The sequence below is a fragment of the Fukomys damarensis genome, unplaced genomic scaffold (genome assembly GCF_012274545.1).
Source record: "Fukomys damarensis isolate Sample0158 unplaced genomic scaffold, DMR_v1.0_HiC HiC_scaffold_39, whole genome shotgun sequence".
Classification (NCBI taxonomy): domain Eukaryota; kingdom Metazoa; phylum Chordata; class Mammalia; order Rodentia; family Bathyergidae; genus Fukomys; species Fukomys damarensis.
In genome coordinates this window covers 31,628,601-31,656,153 of record NW_022900951.1, presented here as the reverse complement: position 1 = coordinate 31,656,153, position 27,553 = coordinate 31,628,601, and the positions used below count along the sequence as shown (strand labels likewise).

Here is a 27,553-nt window from a genome sequence, read left to right as displayed (position 1 = left end):
TGTCTCAGGTAAAAAAAGAGATAATGATCATAAATAAAGGACTTGCTCAGTGAATGTATAGTGGACAAATATAAACAATAGTGGAGCTTAGGAAAATGATGGAAACCATGAATGTCCAATATAGAAAAAAAAAATAGAATCCATGGAACAGATTCAAACAGGTATCTGGGAGATTAAAAACTCCATGGAAAGTATACATAGAAAAATGAACAAAGGTGAGGAAAGAATATCAGGTCTAGAAGACAAAATTGCAGTTAGCAATCATGAAAAGATAAAGATAGCATGGATGAAAGACAATCAATGCCAAAGCTGTAAGATGATGCAAAGAAGAACAACATAAGATTGAATGGAGTTTTTGTAAAATCAGAAGACAGTGCAAATGATATAAAAAATCTCTTCACAGAAGAATGGCAGAAAATTTCCTAAATGTAGAAAAAGAATTGAACATACAAATAAGTTAGGCATAAAGAACTCCAATTAGTCATGGCCAAAGTAACTCTACAACAATGCATATAATTATTAAAATTCCAGAAATTCAGGACAAGAACAGAATATAAAAAGCTGTTAGAAAAAGAGAAATCAACTTTGAATGAAAGCCCATCAGGATCATAGTAGACTTATCACTGTAAACCCTTAAACCAAGGCGAGATTGGAGTGAAGCATTTCAAGTCCTGAAAGAAAACAACCTCCAGCCCAGATCGAAGTACCCTGCAAAGCTATCTTTCAAAATCAATGAATAAATAAGGCTCTCCCATAACAAAGGAAAACTGAAGAAATTCATGACCAACAAACAAGCTTTCCACAATGTTCACTGGGATAGTTTAGAAAGATACAAGAAAGACTGCAATTCTAATAACACTAATAGAAAGAATCCACCAGGCAGGGCAAACAGTTAAACAGATGGAAAAGGCAAGAAATTAACAGCAGAAAAATCATATGACAAGGATAAACCAATACATATCAGCTATAACCAATAGTGTAAATGGTCACAATTTGTTAATCAAAAGAAAAAGACCACCCTGATTTTATATACTTGTATCTATCAATAAACATTGTGTTACTTGAAAAAAAAAGCAAAAGACCAGCAGAATGGATCGAGAAACAAAATCCAACAATATTCTGCATGGAAGACACATTTAACTCAAAAATAAAATCACAAACTGAAAGTCAAAGCCTGGAAAACAATACTTCAGTGACAGAAACCTGGAAAAAAACAGGGGTAGGTATTTTACTTGCAGACAAAGTGAACTTCAAGCCAAGACTGATGAACAGAGACAAAGAAGGTCACTACATATTTGTAAAGTTAACTCCAAGAGGAAGAGATAACAATCATAGATATATATGTACAAAATACTGTTGCACACAACTATATAAAACAAATATTAATCGACATGAAAAATCAAATAAATGCTAACACAAGTGTAATGGGGATCCTCAATATCTCACTGTCACAGAGATCAACTAGAAAAAAAATGAACAGAGAAATATCAGAATTGAACCAAACCTGTGAACAAAAGGACTCAGTGATGTCTACAAATGTTTAACCCCACAATATTAGAATACACATTCTTCTCAGCTGCACATGGGTCATTCTCTATAATAGACCACATACTAGCTCATAGAACATGCTTAACTAAATGCAAAAGAATTGAAATTATTAAAAATTTAAAAGAATTAGTATTATTTATAAATGGAGTGATAGTTGTAAAGAAGGATAAACTTGAGACACTTCTAGGTAAATGGTTGCACTTTGAGACTGTATTCAAGAGAAATAAAATAGACACTGTCAACAGAAATTCCAAAGTCCTGATGTATTCACTACTCAATTCTACAAGATTTTAGAGATCTGATGGCATTATGCTTCAAACTCTTTAATATAATTGAGAGGGAAGCAATACTCCCAAAGTCATTACTGGAAGCAAATATTACCTGATACCAAAACTGGAGAAATATCCAACTAAAAAAGAGAATTACAGGCCAGTCTCCCTAATGAACATAGATGCAACAATCTTCAATAAGGTACTGGAAAACAGAATGCAGTACATCAGCAGAAAAATTATACACCCTGATCATGTGGTATTTTTCCCAGGGATGCAGGGCTGGTTCAACATATGCAAATAAATAAATGTAATATATCATATCAACAGAGCCAAGGTAAAAAAAAAACACATGGTCATCTCAGTACATACAGAAAATCCATTTGGCAAAGTCCAAAACTCATTCATGATGAAAAAAAACTACAGATACTTGGAATAGAGGGATATTATCTCAATCTATAAAAGTGTCATCTATAACAAGTCAACAGTCAACATCATACTAAGTGGTCAAAAACTGAAAGCTTTTACGCTAAAATCAGTAAAAAGATAAGGTTGTCTACTATCATCACTCCTATTCAATGGAGTTCTAGAAATATTAGCCAGAGCAAGCAATTAGACAAGATAAAGAAATAGAAGGAATAAAGATAGGAGAGGAATAAGTCGTTATTGTAATTTGCATATGATATAATACTCTACATTGAAGACTTCATAAACTCCACCAAAAGACATCTAGATTTAATAATCAAATTCAGTTGCATAGCTGGATACAAAATCAATACTCAAAAATTAATAGCATTCTTGTACAAAAATAACAAACAAGAGGGGGGTGATTTACGTAACTTAGGTAACCATACCTTTCACAATAACATTGAAAAAAATGAAATAATTAGGAATCTACATAATGAAAGTAAAAGATCTTTACATTGAAAACCATAGTACTCTGAAAAGGGAGATCAAAGAGGATATCAGAAAATGAAAATTATCCCTTGATTTGGGATAGAAAGATACACCATAGTAAAAATGGCCATACTCCCCAAATTGTTATATAAATTTAATGCAATCCCAATCAAAATAACAATAGCATACTTCCCAGAATTAGAGAAAACAATCTTAAAATTCATTTGGAACCAGAAGAAACCTAGAATATCCAAAACAAGTCTAGGCAACAAGGGCAAAAAGGAGCATCACAATTCCTGACTTAAAATTTTATCTGAAAGCTATTGTGATAAAACAGCATGTTACTGGCAAAACAAACATATAAACAAACAAACAAAACAGACTTGGGGATCAATGGAACCGATTCAAAAATCAGAAACAATTCCAAATAAACTCAGTGACCTTATCTTTGGCAAAGGGACCAAAGACCTCCACTGGAAGAAAGACAGCCTCTTTAAAAAATGGTGTTGGAAAAACATGCTGAATAAAACTAGACCCATGTCTTTCACCATGAACTATACTAAAATCAAATTGGATCAAAGATCTAACTATTAAAACACAGACACTAGATATAGTGGAAGAGAGACTAGGTACAATTCTTGAAGATATAGTAACAGGTAAAGGCTTTATGAACAAAACTCCAATTGCAAGGGAAATATTATAAAGAATCAAAAACTGGGATTTCATGTTATTAAAAAGCTTTCGAACAGAAAAAGAAATCACCAGCAGAGTGAAATCACAACCCACAGAGAAGGACAAAAATAGACCAGGAATTCTTCAGACAAAGGACTAATATCTAGAATATATAATGAACTAAAAAAGTAAATATCCTTAAATTTAAAGACACAATCAAAAAATGGCTATTTTAAATGAATACATATTTTTCAGATGAAGAATTAGAAATGGCAAACAAATGCATGAAAAAATGTTCAACATCACTGTTCGATGGAGAGTTGCTACATAAAACAATGCTGAGATTACACCTCCCTTTAGAAAGAATGGCTATTATCAAGAAATCAACCAATGACAAATGCTGATGGGGCAGTGGGGAAAAAGGCACCCTTCTCCAATGTTGGTTGGAATGTAGACTAGTGCAACCACTGTCAAAATCAGTGTCGAGATTTCTCAAAATATTAAAACTAGCTGTTACATGTCACCCAGCTGTCCCCCTTCTGAGTAACTTCCCAAAGAACTAAAAATTTCATAGCATAGTGATATATACTCACTCATGTTTATAGCAACACAGTTTGTAATAGCAAAATCTTGGAAATAGCCCAAAGGCCAATCAACTGATGCATGGTGCCACAAATCGAAAGTTGAAGTAAGGATCAAAATGTGTAATACATATTGTGAAATAGGAAGAAAAAGTTCAAATGGGAAGGAGATTTAAGGAAGGGAGAGGGAGAAAGGAAGGGAGGGAAAAAGTGAGAAAAAAAGGAAAAATGGAAACAAAGTTTTATATATAATGAAAGGAAGAAGTGTTTATGGGAGAGAAAGGGAATGAGGAAATAAAGATGAATCAATATGTATCATCTGTAGGTACAAATTTTCTATGGTGAATGTGAAAGATATTTTTAAAAGACTATCCTGTATGTGGTTGACATGTGCTTTTGTTTCTGCTTAACTGTTGAAGCCTTGACAGGAATGGTGGTATCAGAATAAAACTGGGAAATGAGAAGATAATTTTTGTTTCAAAAGCTTCAAGGCCTCTGTACAGATGTGTCACTACAGCTGTCATAATTTAATACATAAGAAGGTCTACTGGTATAGAAAATATCCATGCTTATTGCCCCGAGGCCACTACAAACCACTGAAATCAATGATCCATTTCTTATATTCATGGAGCTTATAATAAAAAGAAGAGACCCCCACAGTCACTCTCAAAACCACATTTAAAAAATATTTTTCAGGTTTTTGACAAGTGTTAAAAACAAAAAAAAATGGAAACAAGATAGCCACTTTAACAAATTCTGTTAGAAAATCTGGTTATCAATATGAGAATAAGCTCCTTCGTCAAATATGACGTAGCTGAGTACATCTGGATTTGTTTTTGTGTCTTCCATTCTGTTCCACTTATCCTCAGGTCTGTTTCTTCGCCAGTACCATGCTGTTTTTACCACAATGGCTTTGTAGTATAGCTTCAAATTGGGAATTGTTATACCTGTTGCCATGTCTCTGTTGCCTACGATGGCTTTTGCTATTCTAGGTCTCTTATGGTTCCAAATGAATTTTTGGATTCTTTTTTCTAGTTCTGTGAAATATAGTGTTGGAATTTCAATTGGCATTGCATTGAATCTGTATAGCAGTTTTGGTAATATGGCCATTATTACTATATTGATTCTTCCTACCCAGGAGCAGGGGCTATCTTTCCATTATATTACATCCTCTTCGATCTCTATTTTCAGAGTGCTGTAGTTTTCAGTGTAGAGGTCTTCCCCTTCTTTTGTTACATTGATTTATAGATATTTCATTTTTTTGGGATGCGATTCTGAAAGGAATTGTTGCCCTAGTTTCTCTCTCATTGAGTCTGTTATTTGTGTACAAGAAGGCTATTGATTTTTGAGTGTTGATCTCATATCCAGCTACTCTGAAGAAAGTGTTGATTAAGTCTAGAAGCCTTTTGTCAGTTTTTGGGTCTTCTATGTAAAGCATCATATCGTCAGCAAAAAATGACAGTTTAAATTCTTCCTTTCCTATCTTTATTACTTTAATTTCTTTCTCTTGTCTAATTATTGTGGCTAATGTTTCCAGAACTATATCGAAGAGGAGTGGTCAGAGTGGGCATCCTTGCCTTGTAACTGATTTTAACGTGGAAGCTTTCAGTTTTTGGCCATTTAATATGATGTTGGCTGTTGGTTTTTCATAGATAATCTTTACTAAGTTGAGTTATAGACATCTATTCCAATTTTTTGCAGGTTTTTTTTTTAATCAAAAATGGGTGTTGAAATTTGTCAAATGCTATGTCATCTTTGACAAAGGAGCTGACCATCCTCAGTGGAGGAAAGATAGCCTCTTTAATAAATGGTGTTGGAAAAACTGAATCTAAACCTGCCAAAGATGAAAACTGGACCCTTATTTTTCACCATGCACTAAATTAAAATCCAAGTGGATTAAAGATGTAAATATTAAAACAGAAAAACTAAACTTGTTGGAAGATAAGTTAGGCAGAACTCTTGAAGACATTGGCATAGGAAAAGATTTTATGAACAAATCCTCAGTAGCACGGGAACTAGCAGAAAGAATCAACAACTGGGATCTCATCTTATTAAAAATCTTCTACACTGCAAAAGCAACCATCAACAGAACTACGGGGCAACCTACAATGTGGGAAAAATTTTTACCAGCTGCTCCTCAGACAAAGGACTATTATCTAGTAACAATCAGCCCCCCCCATAAAGACCCGATTCAAAAATGGGCATCTGAAATGAACAGACATTTCTCAGACAAAGAAATAAAAGCAGCAAGTAAATATATGAAAACATGTTCCATATCACTGGTCATTCAAGAGATGCAGATGAAAATAACACTCAGATTCCACCACACCGCACAAAGAATGGCTGTTATCAAGAAATCACACAATAACAAATGTTGGCAGGGTTGTAGGGAGAAAGTAACCCTTCTCCATTGTTGGTGGGAGTGCAGACTGGTGCAACCACTATGGAAATCAATATGGAGATACCGCAAAGAGCTGGGACTAGAGGTTCCATTTGACCCAGCCACTCCTCTGCTGGGTATCTTTCCAAACGAATTGAAAGAATCATATCACAGAGATATATGCACACCTATGTTTATAGCAGCACAGTTTGTAATAGCTAAAACTTGGAAACAGCCCATTTGCCCATCAGTTGGAAACTGGATATAGAAGATGTGCTTTTTCTATAAAATGGAATATTACACAGCCATAAAGAATGATAAATTAGATTCATTCATAGGAAAATGGATACATATTGAGGATATACTCCTAAGTGAAATAAATAAGTCACACATGTGTAAATACCGAATAGTTTCTCTGATGTAAAAAACTATGATATTACACAAGATCCTAATGAGATAATTAACAATGTGAAATAGGAAAAAGGCTAAAGGTGTAGGGAAAGTGGGAAGGGTAGGGGAAAGGGAATAAGGGAAAAGAAAACAAATATGAGAAAATGAAAAAATGGAAATGAAGTGTTTGTAAATGGGGAGGAGAGGAGGGGGTGAAGGGAGGGCAGGGACAAGGGGAAAAAGTTAGAACCAAGACTTGTCATGTAAAGGTACAGGATCCCAATAATGAATGTAACTGTACTGTATACCTAAAATGTACCAAAGGACTTGTAAGAGAAAAATAAATAAATAAACAAATCAACACATTAAAAATATGCAGAATAATAATTTTAGGTCTCCATCTCTCATTTTGTAGTAAAATAAAGTAAAAATGTAAAAAAGAAAAATTATGTGGACAGAGTAGAGGGAAGGGGAGGAGCTTGTAAAAAATTAAGTCAGCAAAGGAGGAAAGAGGCCATGCAGGATATGAGGAGGATTTGTGACTTAAACTAAGGAGAGTGAATTAGTAATAGCATTCATTCAACATTTGCTTCCTATTAACATTGCACTTTTTTCACAGATGATTCTTTTGTGTAATCCTAAGAAAACTTACTGAATGCAATTGAGAGAATTACCTGCATATTTGCCCTTCAAAATGTCACTTTTCAGTGACACATGATGAGCCTTACATTATATCACTATACATAACACCCAAATATAGCTTTAAATAATAATTGTACAATATCTTAAACTTAATGGGAAACACATTAAGATCCAGGGCATTTTAAAGTATTCCATAGGCATTTTCATGCTGAATCTTAAAAAATATCCTATAAAAGTGTATTATCTCCATATCACAACTAAAGAAATTGATTTTACAGTGAGATAAAATACTTTTCTCAAGACTACTAAATGGAAGAAATCAAGCAGTCTGACTTTGAACTTCACAACTTTGAATAGCAGACTTGTCCTATGGCACAAATGCTGAAGAAGCACCATTAGTATCACTGTCTGAAATGTTCCAGGAATCCTTGCTTACAGGAATGCAGTGTCCCTCGTGGCAGAACACAAAGACACTCAGATATTAAGATTCTGGTCAGAGGAAGGGGAAAGACAGCAGAGATAGAGAATGGAGGTCTAGCGTGCTAACAAATTAAAGATTAGTCATGAAAAGTTTAAAAGCACAAATTCCATCAACTTGGTCAAATGGTAAGTGTTCCTGAGAAGTGAAGTAACCTCATAACACAAATCTGACCATTGAACTTTCATATTGCCAAGGATGACAGTTTTCTCAAGGGCGATCTCACCAGAGTGGGTAAGACAGAGCCTTGATAGCGTGAGTTGATCTGAGAATACAAAATGAAGAGGAGCAGAGCAAATGGTCAAAGGATGGAAGGTCAATTTTGGGGCCAGAAGAGGATAGTCATATTTTACATAAAAATGTTGCCCCAAAGCCTCATGTGTTTGGACAGTAATTGGATCACAGGGTGCCATATTTAATGTGCTAAATGCAATGTCCAGAAAACCAGGGTTCATGTGTTCTGCCCTGTCCTTATGTGTAGATTTTTCATCCCTGTGGGGAGTCTACAATTAGCCAGTTGGCCAATAATGTTCTCAATTATTATCAAGAAACTAATAAACCCAAATGAGTCCATACAGCCAAGTCACTTTCCGATTAATCTTCATAATTAATAAAACTAACACTTTGATCTCCATCTGGCTTTATTCTGCATCTGTTTCTCAGTTTTTTACAAACTCAGAAGAGGGAAGAAAGGATGTGATTGGCTTTCACTCCAAAAACCCTACTAGAGTCCAAGACACAGGCTTCAGTGCTTTAAATTTCAAGAGAAAGTTTATAATAGACAACAATAAAGAATGGCATGGACAACATAACTCTTTTGGACATTAATATGCTGTGAAAACTAAAATTAAATGTGAGAAAGAAGAGTATTTGATTTTGCATATACTAAAGAACTAAAATAGTCTTCAGACTTTCCAATCAGATTTGATTCTTCATAAGTAAATAGGTAATAAAGAGTAAAATAAAAGATAAATAATAGGAAACAGGGAGCTAAATCTTTTGCAAATCATAAGGGGACCAAGAAATGAAAGAGTGTGTGGAAGGGAACATAAAAAGAATTAAGATATGTTATGCTTATGTACCAACTTCCCTCAATAAATGTAATCATTCTGTACTTCAAACATGAACAAATAAAAAAATAAATATATGGGAATATAGGATTATGAAAGATTTATAAAGATTGTGGGCAACTTGATTGCAGTAGCATAAGGGTAACAAAAGAAACAGTAATTGTTATATGTCTTTAAAAAAGGATAAGGGTCAACTAGCTTTATCAAATACTGACATACCATAAAGAGAGAAAATATTTAACATGAGAGAGTATTGATCAATTTCACATCTGTTCAGCAGAGCATAATTTGTTCAGGAGAATGAAAAGAAGATTCACATATTAAAATGTAGACAAAAGTAGATAAGCTTGTTAAATTTGATGGGATTCAGCACAATAAAAAAAGATGTTTTAGATAGAATAATGAATAGTGATAAGCCTGCAAATCTTCCATATATTTCAATATTAATTATTCCTTTTAATCATGAAAAGTAATGAAGCAGTAAAACAAGAGCCATGTCAGAATATGTGCTTTCAAGGGCTATGTGAGATACATTGTTTTCTTAATATGATGTCCAAAGTTCCCAAAAATGATATTGGCAGCTGCTTTTCAGACTCTGATTATCTAAGAGAAAGTAGGGATTTTTCTAAGTAATACATTTTAATTAGTTTATATTATCATAATTATAATTTATGTCATGTACATCATGACAGCAATATAATTTAAAGTATAGAGACATAGGTTCCTAAGCAGAAGTATAACTTTACCTTCCTGAAACATGAAATTTAAACCTATTCATAAATTTTTGAGTGCCCAACATAATATTGGTAATTACAGATACTTGTTGCACAACAATTCTTAGAATTTAATCATTTTGCAGAACTGAAATTTTATACCCATTTGACAATGACTTTCTATTTCCTCTTCCCAACTACTGTTCCACTCTGGTTTCTATGCATTTGACTATTTAAAAGTTATCGTATATGTAGTATTATGTCTTTCTATGTCGAGATTAGTTCACTAAGAAAATGTACTCCAAGTTGTTGCATATTATATAATTTCCTTTTAAAGGCTAAATAGTATTCCATTGTATGTTTATACCTCATTTTATTTATCCCTTCATCTCTCAGTAGATTGGTTTGTGTGTTTATCTTAGCTCTTGTGAATAATGTAGAAGTAAACATGGGAATTGAGAAATCTCTGAAAATTTCGTTTCAGTTAGTTTGAATAAGTATACAGATGCAGAATTGCTTGATCATACCACAGTTCTGTTTTCAATCAATGTAGGAGCTTCCATAATATTATTTATAGAAGCGGAATCATTTTGAATTCTTACCAACAGTGTGAGAATTTCAAAATTTGCCCACATCCTCGCCAATGCTTGTTTTCTGTTTTTTTTTTGGGGGGGGTCTTCTAAAAACAATAGCCATGCTGATAAGTGTGAGATGGTATGTCATTGTGTTCTGACTAGTATTCCCTGGTGATTAGTAATGCGGAGTAAGTTTTTTTAATAGAGAGATTGGCTGTTTGTATGTCTTCTTTGGAAAGTGTTTAAGTACTTCAATCTATTTTAAAATCAAGTAATTAAGCTTTTTAATTATTGAGTTGTAGGATTTCCTTATGTATTTGGGAGCTCAATCCCTTATGAGATACATGGTTTACAGATATTTCATCCATTTTATGGGCTACACCCTATTGATTACTTCTCTCGCTGTGAGGGAGATTTCCAGTTTGACTTAGTCCCACTTATTTATGTTCATTATTATTGTCTGTGCTTTTGGTGTACTATCCATAAAATCACCACTGAGACAAATGTCTTGAAATCTGGTGCCATGGAAAGGATCTCTGGCAAGTAAATATTTCAAATCTCCCTATAGGTTTTGTGAATATGGTTATACATCTCCTAAGGCACAAGGAATTAAACTGCATTAGATTCTATAATCTCACCTAAGGAATTTGTCTGTGAATTATTACTGAACTGGTGTTTGTAGAGAGAAGGGTTCAAGTCTCCCTAACTAATCATGTTTCTGACATCACTTTGTTCCGTATTATTTGTTTCAACAGATATATCACATATTTAGAGAATTAGGAACAGGTTGAATATTTGTTATCCAGAATATTTGGAACTAAAAGGGTTTTCAATTCCAGAATTTTCTCAGATTTTTGAGTGGGGGAGGGAAGAAGAGAGGAGACGGAGAGGGAGGGAGACAGGGAGGGAGAGAGAGAGACAGAGACAGAGACAGACAGACAAAGAGAACCTAATTTTCAACACAAAGTTCATTTATGTTTCATATACACCTTGTACACAGTCTAAAAATAATTTTATATAATATTTTTAGTGCACTTGTGTTTTGACTGAGACCTGTCACGTGAAGTTAGGTATAGAATATCCAATTTGTGGTATCATATTGATGCTTTAAAAAAAATCAGACTTTGGAGCATTTGGGGATTTTGGATTTTCATATGTGAAATAGGAAAAAGGCTAAAGGTGTAGGGAAAGTGGGAAGGGTAGGGGAAAGGGAATAAGGGAAAAGAAAACAAATATGAGAAAATGAAAAAATGGAAATGAAGTGTTTGTAAATGGGGAGGAGAGGAGGGGGTGAAGGGAGGGCAGGGACAAGGGGAAAAAGTTAGAACCAAGACTTGTCATGTAAAGGTACAGGATCCCAATAATGAATGTAACTGTACTGTATACCTAAAATGTACCAAAGGACTTGTAAGAGAAAAATAAATAAATAAACAAATCAACACATTAAAAATATGCAGAATAATAATTTTAGGTCTCCATCTCTCATTTTGTAGTAAAATAAAGTAAAAATGTAAAAAAGAAAAATTATGTGGACAGAGTAGAGGGAGGGAGGAGCTTGTCATGTAAAGGTACAGGATCCCAATAATGAATGTAACTGTACTGTATACCTAAAATGTACCAAAGGACTTGTAAGAGAAAAATAAATAAATAAACAAATCAACACATTAAAAATATGCAGAATAATAATTTTAGGTCTCCATCTCTCATTTTGTAGTAAAATAAAGTAAAAATGTAAAAAAGAAAAATTATGTGGACAGAGTAGAGGGAAGGGGAGGAGCTTGTAAAAAATTAAGTCAGCAAAGGAGGAAAGAGGCCATGCAGGATATGAGGAGGATTTGTGACTTAAACTAAGGAGAGTGAATTAGTAATAGCATTCATTCAACATTTGCTTCCTATTAACATTGCACTTTTTTCACAGATGATTCTTTTGTGTAATCCTAAGAAAACTTACTGAATGCAATTGAGAGAATTACCTGCATATTTGCCCTTCAAAATGTCACTTTTCAGTGACACATGATGAGCCTTACATTATATCACTATACATAACACCCAAATATAGCTTTAAATAATAATTGTACAATATCTTAAACTTAATGGGAAACACATTAAGATCCAGGGCATTTTAAAGTATTCCATAGGCATTTTCATGCTGAATCTTAAAAAATATCCTATAAAAGTGTATTATCTCCATATCACAACTAAAGAAATTGATTTTACAGTGAGATAAAATACTTTTCTCAAGACTACTAAATGGAAGAAATCAAGCAGTCTGACTTTGAACTTCACAACTTTGAATAGCAGACTTGTCCTATGGCACAAATGCTGAAGAAGCACCATTAGTATCACTGTCTGAAATGTTCCAGGAATCCTTGCTTACAGGAATGCAGTGTCCCTCGTGGCAGAACACAAAGACACTCAGATATTAAGATTCTGGTCAGAGGAAGGGGAAAGACAGCAGAGATAGAGAATGGAGGTCTAGCGTGCTAACAAATTAAAGATTAGTCATGAAAAGTTTAAAAGCACAAATTCCATCAACTTGGTCAAATGGTAAGTGTTCCTGAGAAGTGAAGTAACCTCATAACACAAATCTGACCATTGAACTTTCATATTGCCAAGGATGACAGTTTTCTCAAGGGCGATCTCACCAGAGTGGGTAAGACAGAGCCTTGATAGCGTGAGTTGATCTGAGAATACAAAATGAAGAGGAGCAGAGCAAATGGTCAAAGGATGGAAGGTCAATTTTGGGGCCAGAAGAGGATAGTCATATTTTACATAAAAATGTTGCCCCAAAGCCTCATGTGTTTGGACAGTAATTGGATCACAGGGTGCCATATTTAATGTGCTAAATGCAATGTCCAGAAAACCAGGGTTCATGTGTTCTGCCCTGTCCTTATGTGTAGATTTTTCATCCCTGTGGGGAGTCTACAATTAGCCAGTTGGCCAATAATGTTCTCAATTATTATCAAGAAACTAATAAACCCAAATGAGTCCATACAGCCAAGTCACTTTCCGATTAATCTTCATAATTAATAAAACTAACACTTTGATCTCCATCTGGCTTTATTCTGCATCTGTTTCTCAGTTTTTTACAAACTCAGAAGAGGGAAGAAAGGATGTGATTGGCTTTCACTCCAAAAACCCTACTAGAGTCCAAGACACAGGCTTCAGTGCTTTAAATTTCAAGAGAAAGTTTATAATAGACAACAATAAAGAATGGCATGGACAACATAACTCTTTTGGACATTAATATGCTGTGAAAACTAAAATTAAATGTGAGAAAGAAGAGTATTTGATTTTGCATATACTAAAGAACTAAAATAGTCTTCAGACTTTCCAATCAGATTTGATTCTTCATAAGTAAATAGGTAATAAAGAGTAAAATAAAAGATAAATAATAGGAAACAGGGAGCTAAATCTTTTGCAAATCATAAGGGGACCAAGAAATGAAAGAGTGTGTGGAAGGGAACATAAAAAGAATTAAGATATGTTATGCTTATGTACCAACTTCCCTCAATAAATGTAATCATTCTGTACTTCAAACATGAACAAATAAAAAAATAAATATATGGGAATATAGGATTATGAAAGATTTATAAAGATTGTGGGCAACTTGATTGCAGTAGCATAAGGGTAACAAAAGAAACAGTAATTGTTATATGTCTTTAAAAAAGGATAAGGGTCAACTAGCTTTATCAAATACTGACATACCATAAAGAGAGAAAATATTTAACATGAGAGAGTATTGATCAATTTCACATCTGTTCAGCAGAGCATAATTTGTTCAGGAGAATGAAAAGAAGATTCACATATTAAAATGTAGACAAAAGTAGATAAGCTTGTTAAATTTGATGGGATTCAGCACAATAAAAAAAGATGTTTTAGATAGAATAATGAATAGTGATAAGCCTGCAAATCTTCCATATATTTCAATATTAATTATTCCTTTTAATCATGAAAAGTAATGAAGCAGTAAAACAAGAGCCATGTCAGAATATGTGCTTTCAAGGGCTATGTGAGATACATTGTTTTCTTAATATGATGTCCAAAGTTCCCAAAAATGATATTGGCAGCTGCTTTTCAGACTCTGATTATCTAAGAGAAAGTAGGGATTTTTCTAAGTAATACATTTTAATTAGTTTATATTATCATAATTATAATTTATGTCATGTACATCATGACAGCAATATAATTTAAAGTATAGAGACATAGGTTCCTAAGCAGAAGTATAACTTTACCTTCCTGAAACATGAAATTTAAACCTATTCATAAATTTTTGAGTGCCCAACATAATATTGGTAATTACAGATACTTGTTGCACAACAATTCTTAGAATTTAATCATTTTGCAGAACTGAAATTTTATACCCATTTGACAATGACTTTCTATTTCCTCTTCCCAACTACTGTTCCACTCTGGTTTCTATGCATTTGACTATTTAAAAGTTATCGTATATGTAGTATTATGTCTTTCTATGTCGAGATTAGTTCACTAAGAAAATGTACTCCAAGTTGTTGCATATTATATAATTTCCTTTTAAAGGCTAAATAGTATTCCATTGTATGTTTATACCTCATTTTATTTATCCCTTCATCTCTCAGTAGATTGGTTTGTGTGTTTATCTTAGCTCTTGTGAATAATGTAGAAGTAAACATGGGAATTGAGAAATCTCTGAAAATTTCGTTTCAGTTAGTTTGAATAAGTATACAGATGCAGAATTGCTTGATCATACCACAGTTCTGTTTTCAATCAATGTAGGAGCTTCCATAATATTATTTATAGAAGCGGAATCATTTTGAATTCTTACCAACAGTGTGAGAATTTCAAAATTTGCCCACATCCTCGCCAATGCTTGTTTTCTGTTTTTTTTTTGGGGGGGGTCTTCTAAAAACAATAGCCATGCTGATAAGTGTGAGATGGTATGTCATTGTGTTCTGACTAGTATTCCCTGGTGATTAGTAATGCGGAGTAAGTTTTTTTAATAGAGAGATTGGCTGTTTGTATGTCTTCTTTGGAAAGTGTTTAAGTACTTCAATCTATTTTAAAATCAAGTAATTAAGCTTTTTAATTATTGAGTTGTAGGATTTCCTTATGTATTTGGGAGCTCAATCCCTTATGAGATACATGGTTTACAGATATTTCATCCATTTTATGGGCTACACCCTATTGATTACTTCTCTCGCTGTGAGGGAGATTTCCAGTTTGACTTAGTCCCACTTATTTATGTTCATTATTATTGTCTGTGCTTTTGGTGTACTATCCATAAAATCACCACTGAGACAAATGTCTTGAAATCTGGTGCCATGGAAAGGATCTCTGGCAAGTAAATATTTCAAATCTCCCTATAGGTTTTGTGAATATGGTTATACATCTCCTAAGGCACAAGGAATTAAACTGCATTAGATTCTATAATCTCACCTAAGGAATTTGTCTGTGAATTATTACTGAACTGGTGTTTGTAGAGAGAAGGGTTCAAGTCTCCCTAACTAATCATGTTTCTGACATCACTTTGTTCCGTATTATTTGTTTCAACAGATATATCACATATTTAGAGAATTAGGAACAGGTTGAATATTTGTTATCCAGAATATTTGGAACTAAAAGGGTTTTCAATTCCAGAATTTTCTCAGATTTTTGAGTGGGGGAGGGAAGAAGAGAGGAGACGGAGAGGGAGGGAGACAGGGAGGGAGAGAGAGAGACAGAGACAGAGACAGACAGACAAAGAGAACCTAATTTTCAACACAAAGTTCATTTATGTTTCATATACACCTTGTACACAGTCTAAAAATAATTTTATATAATATTTTTAGTGCACTTGTGTTTTGACTGAGACCTGTCACGTGAAGTTAGGTATAGAATATCCAATTTGTGGTATCATATTGATGCTTTAAAAAAAATCAGACTTTGGAGCATTTGGGGATTTTGGATTTTCAGATCAGGGATGATCTACTTGTAATATATTTTAAATTATTTAGATTTCTAAAACATTAAATGGAAAATTTTTATATAAAAATTTATAATAAAGGTAAATGTATCCAATCGATTTCCCCACAATGACAAAAATTATTTGGGTATTATATCTAACTTAAATCAAATTTTCTATTTCTATAAATAAGAACATTCATATAAGATTTTGCCTCTAAATTTAAAGCTGTAAGTCATGATTTCAATCAGATATCTTAAATAAGAAAAGAGTAAAAGGAGCCATTAAAGTTGAGAAGTGAAAATTACAGATACTACAGATTTTTCTTTTCTTGTTGCTCACAGACTCACAATCCATATCTTATTAATCCAGTAATAACCTCACTATTGTCATCTTTGAGGTAACAAATATGCAAAGAAAACTAATATAACAGAACCCTCCTCATGTACTAACGGGAATATATTATTGGCAATGAGAGGTGAACAGGCATGGATCTTTGTAATTGAGCTAACATCAACTGCAATTCAAGATAATTCAGTTTTATTATCATTATTTTGATATCCATGATTTTAGTTCTCTTACCAGTGTAATCTTCATGAACATTACAATATGAATTTCTTTTTGGAATCACTAAAAATTGTGTTGATTCTGGTGTAGGATCTTGTCCAAAAAAATTACCAATCAGTGTGATTTCCAACGTCATTTCTATCTTCTTCTTAGACTTACATTTTACGACAGCTACAGGAGAGAAATATTTTCTGTCAGTTTAACTATTAGATTATATCATCATTCTTGAAATAAAGAAATTGAACTATGTCATTAAAAAATAAAACTTCCTTTGCATACGACTTTAACACACATGTACACAGGCACATGTATGCACATTTATGCAATATCTATATACATTCATATCTTGTCAAATATGTGAGTATTAAAGAACATGTCAACACAATATGCCAAAAGATATCTGTAATATTTTTAATACATCATAAAAGACAATCTTAGGATGTAGAAACTGGTTTTAGGAATTGATACAGCTATATCAATAATTCAAGTTACAATTGTGAACATGCGGATCTATGTATTTTTAGTCTGTAGGTTAAAAATGGCAATATCAAGCTTTACTTTTTTAATAATATTATAACAATTGTTTTCAAATAATTTAAAAATAAATTCAGTAACACTTGTTTTGTAAACATATATAAATATTTTATTAATTACATGCATCTTATAATTTACATTTAAATTATTCAAGTAAAATATTTAAATTTTCATTTTAAGTTATTTTAAATATACAAAATGTACCTTTGCACCCTTTCAGCAGTCAAAAACAAAATTGTAAGGGCTGAGGATTTACCTCAGTGGCACAGCGCCTGCCTGGCAAATGTAAAGTCCTGAGATCAATCCCCAGTACCCCCTCAAAAACTGTAATGATTTCAAAGTTAAAATATGATTTCATATTAATGTATACCATTAAATATTGATACATGAATATATATACTAAATGCTAGTGTTTTCATATATAAAGTGCAGAAGTTCTGCATGATCTTATTAGAATTCAAAATATTACTTTATATGTACAATTACTAATTAAAGAAGTGTTAATACATTAATTGTCACTAGTTGTATAATATTATATGGCCACATATACTGGAGTCCATGCAAACCAGAATATTATCTCTCGCAAATCTATTGTTACTTTTATCAAGTCAAATAAAGATAGAATATAAACTGAATGCAAAAAAAAGGGAATCCATATAAGACTTTAAATGTATTATACTATTTTTGATATTAATAATAACAATATAATCACATAAATTACCAAATTAGTTGATTCCTTAGATGTGTGTTTTTACAAAACTTGTAACAGTCAGATTAAAAATATAATAAATTAATTTTTATTTTAAGTTATACAGATTTTTAATAAATATTCCAGACCAAGAATAATTATGAGGAATGTACAACAAAGGTACACATTTAGATATGAGTTGAAATGCTTGGGGAATATGTACAAGATTTCTGGTAATAATTAAATTCTCTGTCTCAAAGCATTAAGTTAGAAATTAGTACAATCAAAAGTAAAATTGGTATCTTGTCACTGGTCCTGTTTTATATAAAAGTCCTTAGGAAATTAGTGCCCTGGCAATGTAATGCTCTCTAAATTGCAACAAATTTACTTTTCGTTGTCTTCGAAGTGTGATAAGGAGTACAGTCTTTTTCCAATTATTTGCCCCCAATGGACAGTAGTAAATAGAAATGCACAAAAAGAAAAGGTGACTCCCAGGACAAAAACAATGAACAACAACAAAAGATCCTGGGTTTGCAAATAATGTCAGTGACAGATACACAAAATTAAAAGAAATAAAAGACTGTCAGTGATAAATTTTAACAGTAAAAATAGGTTTTTCTAATGAGCTACTACATAAAGAAAAATGAACTGTACAGAAAACAACTAATATGTACATAAAAAGTTTACCCACTTGTCTGTAAGAGGCATCTGTAAAGTGACTTCCAACAGATTTTACATTTTGGGTAAAATGGTTTAATAACAAATGCGCAAATTATTTCAGAAACGATATTGCTACTAGGTTGTACTACTAACACAGTTATTTAAAGAATTTGCATCTAATTTAAAAACCAAGTAATTTTCCAGAAAAGTGACTCAAAGGAAATGCTCTGGAGCATGTTTAAATTTCTTTAAGGAAAAATATGTGAGAAATTCATTTTTATATTCTCGCAGTCCTTTTTTAGTCTGAGAAATTCTACTTTAAGTCATTAATATGGCAAAAAAAATATTGTGTCTATGTACAAACGAAACTACCATTAGAATACCAATGGTGGGCCAGGAATTTAGCTCAGTAGTTCTGCCCCCTGCCTCGCAAGCGCAAGGACGAGAGTTTGATCCCTGGTATCCCGGTACAAAAAAAAAAAAAAAAAAAAAAATTCCAATGGGGATGGAAGTTTTATAGCTTGACTTGATTATACACCTTTTCTTTTCTCGGGTGTTTGAGCCTTAGCAAATGTGATTTCAAATTTTGAATACTACCTATTGTTAAATTATTTTCCACCAAACCAAGAAAAAAAAAAAAAAAAAAAAAAAAAAGAATTCCAATGGTGATGTGTAAGTTTTATTGCATCACTTTGATCATCTGGCTTGTGTATTAGGAATTTTAAACAGTTCAATTCTAACAAAAATATGCAATCAACTATTTTCTAGGCTGAAATAAACAATGTGATATGTTTGTGAAGTATTCTGAGGATAATTTAGTATACTTGAAAAATTTATGTATTTGTTGATAATTTTAAAATTCAGGAGTAAAATTACTTCAGGTAAAATAAATAACATTTTGTCTCAAAGGTACTACTGTGTAGGGTCGGGGATTTAGCTCAGTGGCTTTGCTGCCTGCCTCCCAAGCACGAGGACCTGAGTTCGACCCCCAGTACCCCCCCAAAAGATACTACTGTGTGGAATTTACTCCACTTAAAATTAAAACTCATAAAGAAATATGTCATCTTGGTCTTTTTTTTTACAACTATTTTATCTTGGGAAATGTTTTATTTACAAGCAAAACTTACTGCTTTCTCCTTTTTCTAAGTATAGTGACAGAATTTATGTCAATGGACATATAATGTCTTTATATGCATAGTTGCGTGGGATCAAACCCAGGTCCTCAAGCATGCTAGCAAGCATTCTACCATTGAGCTACATCCCTAGCATAGAACTCTTATCCTTTTCCTATGCCGTGACTAGAATTGCAAGGAGAAAAAAAGAACACAATTTCAAAAGTTTTAATAACTCATCTGTGTTTCTCAAGGCAGAGATCTGAAACAGCCCTTTGATTTGCAGAGCAATTCAGTCCACGTTCGTAAAGAACTATGACTAGATATTTGGGATGTTAAATATGACTATATAATTATCTAAGTGGAATTTCATTTCTAGGCTGATCCTTGGAAGGAAACAGAAAAAACAAATTATATAAAAGTGAAAAGAGTATCGAGAAAAGCAAACACATAGAAATTTGACCAAAAACCTGTCGCATGCAGAGACAGAAAGGGGTCATTGTGGAAAACAAAGAAATTCAAGGTTGGATTATTTTGTTTTGTACATTTTGGAAAATAGTTTTGTAAAATTTGGAAAATAGAAAACTATTCACTGAATAGTTCATTTTATTCTGACTGGTTTTGGAAAATGTCATAAAGGTTTGTTCAGACAACTCAAAAAAATGAGTTAGTATCCTCACAGAATAGTTCTTAGACAAAATTGAGAGTTACACAGGAACTGAAATATGATGATTAAAAGTGACCCGGGAACAAAAGTACTTGGTAATCTTACATATCTAGTGCTTGGCTCTGTAGAATAAATGGGTATGAAGTAATTTCATTTTAATTTGAGTTGATATCTGTGTTTCACCACAGGATGGCAAAAGTAAATAGTTTTCTGCAAAAGTCAGTGAGCAGACTCATTGTTAAGGGAGAGGCTCAGGTACCAGCTCTCCTACTAATAGGGTTAATCTCTTTGTTATTTATTTTCTTTTGAACTCAAATTTATTATTAGTACAAAGAAGAAATACAATTACAGAATGTCTAAAGTTCCACAGATTCATTGATTTTTTTCCCTCTAAAATATACTTACGTGGAGGAGTTTTAGGGAGCGGTGCCTGTGGGAGTCCAATAATAGGATATATCCAGTGTATTTCTTGAATGTCATCTTTGTCTATACCGATAATGCTAAATAAAAATATTAAGAGTGAACAAAAAGGAGAAACTCTTTCAATATTAGCATGGAAATTTTATTCTTTATTAACTTAACTGGTATCTTGGTAAGGTTTGTGAATTAGAAGAAAATATTTGTTGCAAATGTTGATTTTATAAAAATTTCCAAGCAAATTCTGGAAATTTTTCACAAAGAAAAGCATCATGAGATGTAATCAAAAATGAAGGTGCTTTTGTTCTCTAACTTTAAAGGGTTAACTTGGATTTATTGATCTTATGAAATTGTGAGGAATGAGAGGTAATGTGTTTCTTGTGAATTGCATTTTAAATTGAAAAGTCAAAGCACAAAACAAACTATCTTATGAGGTATGGTGCCTCAGATACTGATGAGGAATTTAGGGACAAACCTGTCAAAATAAAGACAGTATCTAATTATTCTAGGTTCATTATATACCATCAGGAGGATAGCAATATTGGAAAATGCTAATGATCATTGTTGAAGATGGAATTTTCTTGATAAAATGAAATATAAGATGCTGTAGTGAGGACCAGCCATGCACATGACTTGTGCAGCTCTGTAAGACCCCACACATAGAAGGGCTACATGCTAGTTTAATGCATTATAACAACTGTCCTGAAATTATTGATAACTGTTTAGGAAGGGCATCTTTAGTCCCATGTTTTACTAGGTCCCACAAATTACTTAGCCAGTCATGCTAAGAGTGGAGAAATACCTGGCAGAATGGATACTACATAGAAAAAATTAAATGTAGGTAATAAATCTGCAAATGTAAATTAAAATAAAATTTTACTTTATTATTTAAGATTTATTTTAAGATTTAATTAAGATAGGAATAAGCATGTAAATTTTGTGTTGTTGTTAAAGTTTCTCTAAATTTCAGCTAAGCAAAACCTACCTGCATTCTGGCAATGACATAGTATTCCCTGGTCATGGCAATATTTCATCAAAATGTCATATCCTATTGGCCAAATGTCACTGTGATCACTTAGTGAATTCTGATATTACAAGCCCTATATGTTTTCCAAAAAAACTTCTGGTTTTGTTTAGGATATTGATTACTTACTTTCTTATTTTTCATTATTTTATCTGTCAAAAGGCATATCCTGCCAGGTGTGGTGACTTTTATCTGTAATGCCCACACTTGGGAGACTGAGGCAGGAGGATCGCAACAAGTTTGAGATCAGCCTGAGCTATACAGTGACATAGTGAGTTTCAGGCCAACCTGAACTATATAATGAGACACTGCTCAAAAAAAAAAGTTTCTTTACATAACTTTGATTAAGTGATAATGACACCTAAGATTAATCTTGTTCATTACTCTGAATCTAAAATTAATACTTATATAAATAAATCTTTATATAACATTCTGCCTCTAAACATATGAAGACAGCAGTTCAGAGCAGAAAATCATGAGCTTTATATTATATATGTTACATGTAAAAGAAGCCTGAACAAACAAAAAACACTTCTTTTCAGTGTCTTTAAACTTTACCTTTTAAAGTCTTCATCTAATTCATCAAAGTTGTCAATAGTCCAATTTTCCCCATTTGCTCTTATCACTTCAACAATGACCAATGTTTTGCACAATGTCATACTTTTGGGTTTAAATAACACCAGGATATCTACATTTCCTTCCGGAGGCAACACGATTCCTGTAACACACACAAAATTAATTTTAAATGTGGTAAACACTTGTTTAAACAATAAAAAGTAATCAGTTCTTTTACTATCAATTTTTAAAAAATTGCCTGTGAACAAAACACTACATTCTGCTAAAATACAAGTGCACTTCATTATTTTCCCTCAAATGGCATTGATATTACAAAACAAAACAAAACAAAAACACTTTATGCTGAGGGGAGAAGTTTCTGCTGAAGAGACAGTACTAACAGGAAATATTCCAAGTGGTGCCTGGAGTTTTCCAGAATGATAAAAGAAACATAAAACCCATTAGACTTTTCAGGCAAGTCTTATCATATTTTACAGAGGAGCACAGTAATTTGTGATACACAATAATTACATTCATCTTGGAGAATTGGTACATATAATATAATATGCTGTCTTGATCATTTTTATTTCCCCTTCCCCAACCTACCTTTTCCCTTCTCTCCTTCTCTGAACCTCCTCCCCAATTCCAGAGTTTATTTTCGGTCCCCTTAATGTCTTGTGATTTTTTTCTCTACTATAACATGCCCAGATCTTTTATTTGAGCCCCAATATTGCTGTCAGTAAAACCTGTACATTTATTTAACTGATCTATGAGGAAAAATAGGTCATTTGTAAAAGGAAAAGTGGCATCTGGGAATAGTCATGAAAACCAGAAGGAAAAAAAAAACTTAAAGAATTTTCTTGTGTTTCGATAGATTAGAATTTTTCAAACATTAATATGGCTAAGAGCCATATACAAGTATTTTAAACATGGTACCAGTTGAGCCCCAACTCCAGAAATTCTAATATATTTGGTCATATTGGGGCTCAGGAAGCTGTATGCTTAAACATCACCTATGGAATCCAGAAGCAGAAGATCATAAGACCATAGTTTTATAACAAAGGGAAAAATGCTACCTTTGGACAAGTTTGGAAAGATTGGAAGTGGTGAGATTCAGGCGATCTTTAACAGTGAGGGTGTCCATATGACGAGTGTCTATCTTTATTTTGAAGAATAACACTCCTTCTTTAAAACATAACAAGGGATCATCAACTACACTTATTTTTTAAAAAAAAATTGTAAAACTGAAGATAAAGTCATTTTGACTCATATATAAAAACTAAACTATTAAGAATATTAAGAATGAAAATTGAAAATGATTCCATTGCAAAATGTCACATCAAATTCTTACAGATTTTTAATTTCCTTCACAGAAGAAATATAATATATTTTAGGATTAATATCATAGCTAATATCATCTAATGATTAATGCTGTTAATAGTCAATATTTATTGTATATTGACTATATTCCAGGTTCTATGCTAAGTATTATTTATGCAATTTTATTAAATTCTCAGAAAATTAAAGGCCACTATGTTTCTTATTTTAGAGGCAGAGAAACTGAGATAATTTGGGTAACAATTTACCCAGATTTTTTATAAAGATATATCTAAATAATGTTTATTAACTACAACTTTGTTTTCATGAGCTCTATATTTTAATAGATTATTAGTGTGTTAAGTAATTACTTAGAATGAATATATTTCCTAATATAAATATTATATAATAGGAATATATCACAATTTACATACACAGAGGAGCTGGCAAAAATTTGTAACATACGTCTGATTTCTGGACCTACTCTTTTATTTTTAGTATTTTTATTGTGAATCTCATCTGTTCTTGGTATGTAAAAGAATGTTTCTGCCATTTTAAATCTATAAACTTTCTTCCAGCTAATAAAACAGTAAGCTAGATGAATGTATACTTCAATGATTTTAACTTCAATCTTATCAAGACTATAGGTTATGGAAATTTCAGTGTTTTGTTAATTAAAATGTAGTAACACATTAACTTATTCTTAGAATGTGTTCAGATAAAACAGCAAGAGCTGAATCATATAAGCCAAGGAAATCAAATTTAAGAGTTATTATTTACCCATACAAAGATTATATTAGCACTAAAACATATTATGTTACACCTATAAACTTTGACTTTTACATTGTGTAAGGAGTAAAGATAAAGGACAATTATTCATAACTTATACTATCATGATTTTTATAACATTTAAATTGAAACTATGAAAAGATAATGCCATGACAAATCAGTCAATTTAATTAAAAATGTAGTAGCATATTTGCAGTTGTAACCAAGCCTATAACTAGAACAGTAGTTGAAAATTGAATTCACCATAAGATTCTTGGGTTATTATAGTATAAACAGTAAGAACCGCCGTCATGCTATCAATTTTCAAAAACATCACTGAAATTTAACATTAAAAAGAATCTTCAGAATTTATCAAGTTGATTTTGTCTATCACAAATGAACTTCACTTATCCTCTTGTTGTACCATTGTCTTTTGCAACAATTTCATTATGGACAAGAAGGCTGTCCTTATATCCTATTAAGAATCTTCAAATTTGTCAAGTTTTCTTCCAATACTTTTATGATTGTCTAAAGTTATATTTGATCCATTTGTAATTTGCCTTTATGTATAAAATGAAACAATTATTCAATGTTGTTTTTATATTGCTATGGTTATCAAAATCTTTAATTATTTTAAAAATCATCACTTCAAGGCACTTCTATCTGTATTTTGGTTTCTTTCTGGATTTCCTATGTGGTATTTTTTCTTTTCTTTGGTTTTTTTGGAGGGTTAATCTTTCATTTGTAAATACCACATTGCTCATTAATAGTTTCCTTAATTTAAATAGGACTAACTGCTTCCTTTTATAGTAATTTACCAATTTTTTAAAATTTGAAATGAACAGTTGGATCTAGGAGCAGATGGAGGTGGGGGACAAAGGATATTTTTAATAGGATCACATTAAATCATTTATTTAGTGATATTTGCCACTTTTTGTCGATTCAAGACCTATCCAAGATTAAAAGTACTGTAAGACTTTATTTTACTTTTCTCGTTTGAGTACTAATCATCAGTATAAAAAGTGCTTATAGGTTCTTGAAAACAGGTTTTTAGTGAGTACTTTCAGTGTTAACATCTCCATTTATATTTAGCAGGAAGCTGAGCAAAATCACATCAGTTGTCTTATCTTCTAACTGAATTGATACACAGAATGAAGATGACTGTATATATTAAAAATTTGATAAAACATTGCAAACTCAAAATAAGTGAGCTGATACCTTTCTGTTTTATTTATTCCTCTACAACTACACAATTTAACTAGAATTACATTTACTTCTTTTTTTTACTTTCGTGCTATTATAGCATCATTCCTAAGGATAAAAAATCATACTGAGCATGTGGGAGAAATATATATAATTTAATTTATGCATTTTATGATATATGTCAGAGGTGTATGTTATTTATATACTTTAGAAATCCCTGATAATACAAGATGTTTTCCTATCTTCCACCAAGAAAATCTTAAGAGAGGGTAGAGGAAGGACGGTTGAATATAGGTGTTTTGTGCTCCCCTCCACCACAGAGAATGAGGACAACACAGGAATGACTACATTTCAAGGAGAGTGACTGAGAAAGAACATAGGAATTTAACAAGAAAATGGTGACAGTCATAAAGGCATGGAGATTTAGGATGGTAGCGTAGAGAAAGAAACAAAACACATTGCAGCTATGAGACCAGCTCCCTGGCTGGAGAAGTATGCTGTACTGCCAGGGAAACGTAAGCTGGAATGCCTTAGCCAACACCCTGTCTCCAATACTGCTGTTGAGTAGCAGTCCTAAGTACAAGAGAATTCCACAGTTTTTACATATTTTAAAGTCAGTTGTTGGAATGCTTGAAATCTACGTGACTGCTTTTTTCTAGAGAAGGAAGTCATTTACACAGAGCTCCTGAAGTCATATTCATTCCAGAATATGGCAATCACCACCACTGTCTCCAACACTCATCTTTACTGTGCCTATGGATGAACCCCTCCATAGCCTGTGCACCCAGAATTGCACATGTTGCCTCCAGGGGATACGTCAGCATTGCTACCTGACTTCCTCGTACATATAGCCAACTGAGTTTTCTAAAAATGCTCCAAGAATAAAGGAGAATTTCTTCAATAAATGGCACTGGGAAACTACATACACATGCAAAAGAATGAAAGTATGTATCTCTCACCACATTAAAAAAATCAATACAGAAGATAATAACGTATTCTCTAAATAATGACAAAAAATTAATACAAAATGGATCAGAACCTAAATGCAAGACCTGAAATCCTGAAGCTATTAGAAGATTATCTAGGGGAAATATTGTAAGACATTGGTACAAGCAAAGATTTTTTTGTGGGGGGGAAAAAGGCCTTAAATGAACAGGCACCAAAAAGTATAGATAGATGTGATTATATCAAACTAAGATGCTTTGATACAGCAAAAGAAACAATCAACAGTGAAGGGACAATCCTTGGAATAAGAGAAAATACCTGTAAACAATTTGTCTTACAAGAGATTAATATATACCATATATAAAGAGTGCATGAGATTTAACTGCAAGAAATACATAATATGGGTTGCAAGTGCAAGGTCCCAAGTTCGATCCCAGGTACCGAAAAAAAAGAGAGTGGAAAATAATCACAAAACATGGGAAATAGAAGGGGATGGAATGGAGAGGGTAGACAGGGAATGCTACAGTTCTGGTGTTCTACGGCCCAGTAGAGTAACTACAGTCTACAATAATTTATGCTATATTTAAAAATAACCAGAATAGTCCAAAGGTTCCAAACATATATAAATGATAAAGGTTTGAGGAAATGGAAATGCTAAATGCCTTTTCAATAATTATATATTTTACATATATATTATACTGTATCCCCCAAATATGTAAAAATTATGTCTCAACTTATAAAAGAAAAAATGAAATCTTTTCAAGAAAGTGAAGACAATACTCATTTTAATAATGCAAGTGTTTGATCTGGGAGAGCCAATTTTAAGCACTTTAGTGATACTGTATTTCTGCTCGACTCTGCATGATATGACATTAGAAATGGCTCATATCAGGTAATCAAAGAGATACAAAGAAATAACCTAGCAGCATAAATCATACTATTAATTTTGATCTTGTATTTT

At 32.5% G+C, this 27,553-nt stretch overlaps 1 protein-coding gene across 1 annotated transcript in view; it reads right to left on the bottom strand.

The window, feature by feature from the left end:
- Positions 1 to 27,553, bottom strand: part of Cfap47 (cilia and flagella associated protein 47) — a 423,126-nt gene that overhangs the window by 59,735 nt on the left and 335,838 nt on the right. Inside the window, exons 58-60 of the mRNA XM_033760546.1 lie at positions 22,363 to 22,522; positions 20,769 to 20,863; positions 16,718 to 16,873 (exon numbers count right to left, since the gene is read on the bottom strand). Coding sequence (XP_033616437.1) covers positions 16,718 to 16,873; positions 20,769 to 20,863; positions 22,363 to 22,522 — 411 coding nt within the window. The remainder of the gene's footprint in view (positions 1 to 16,717; positions 16,874 to 20,768; positions 20,864 to 22,362; positions 22,523 to 27,553) is intronic.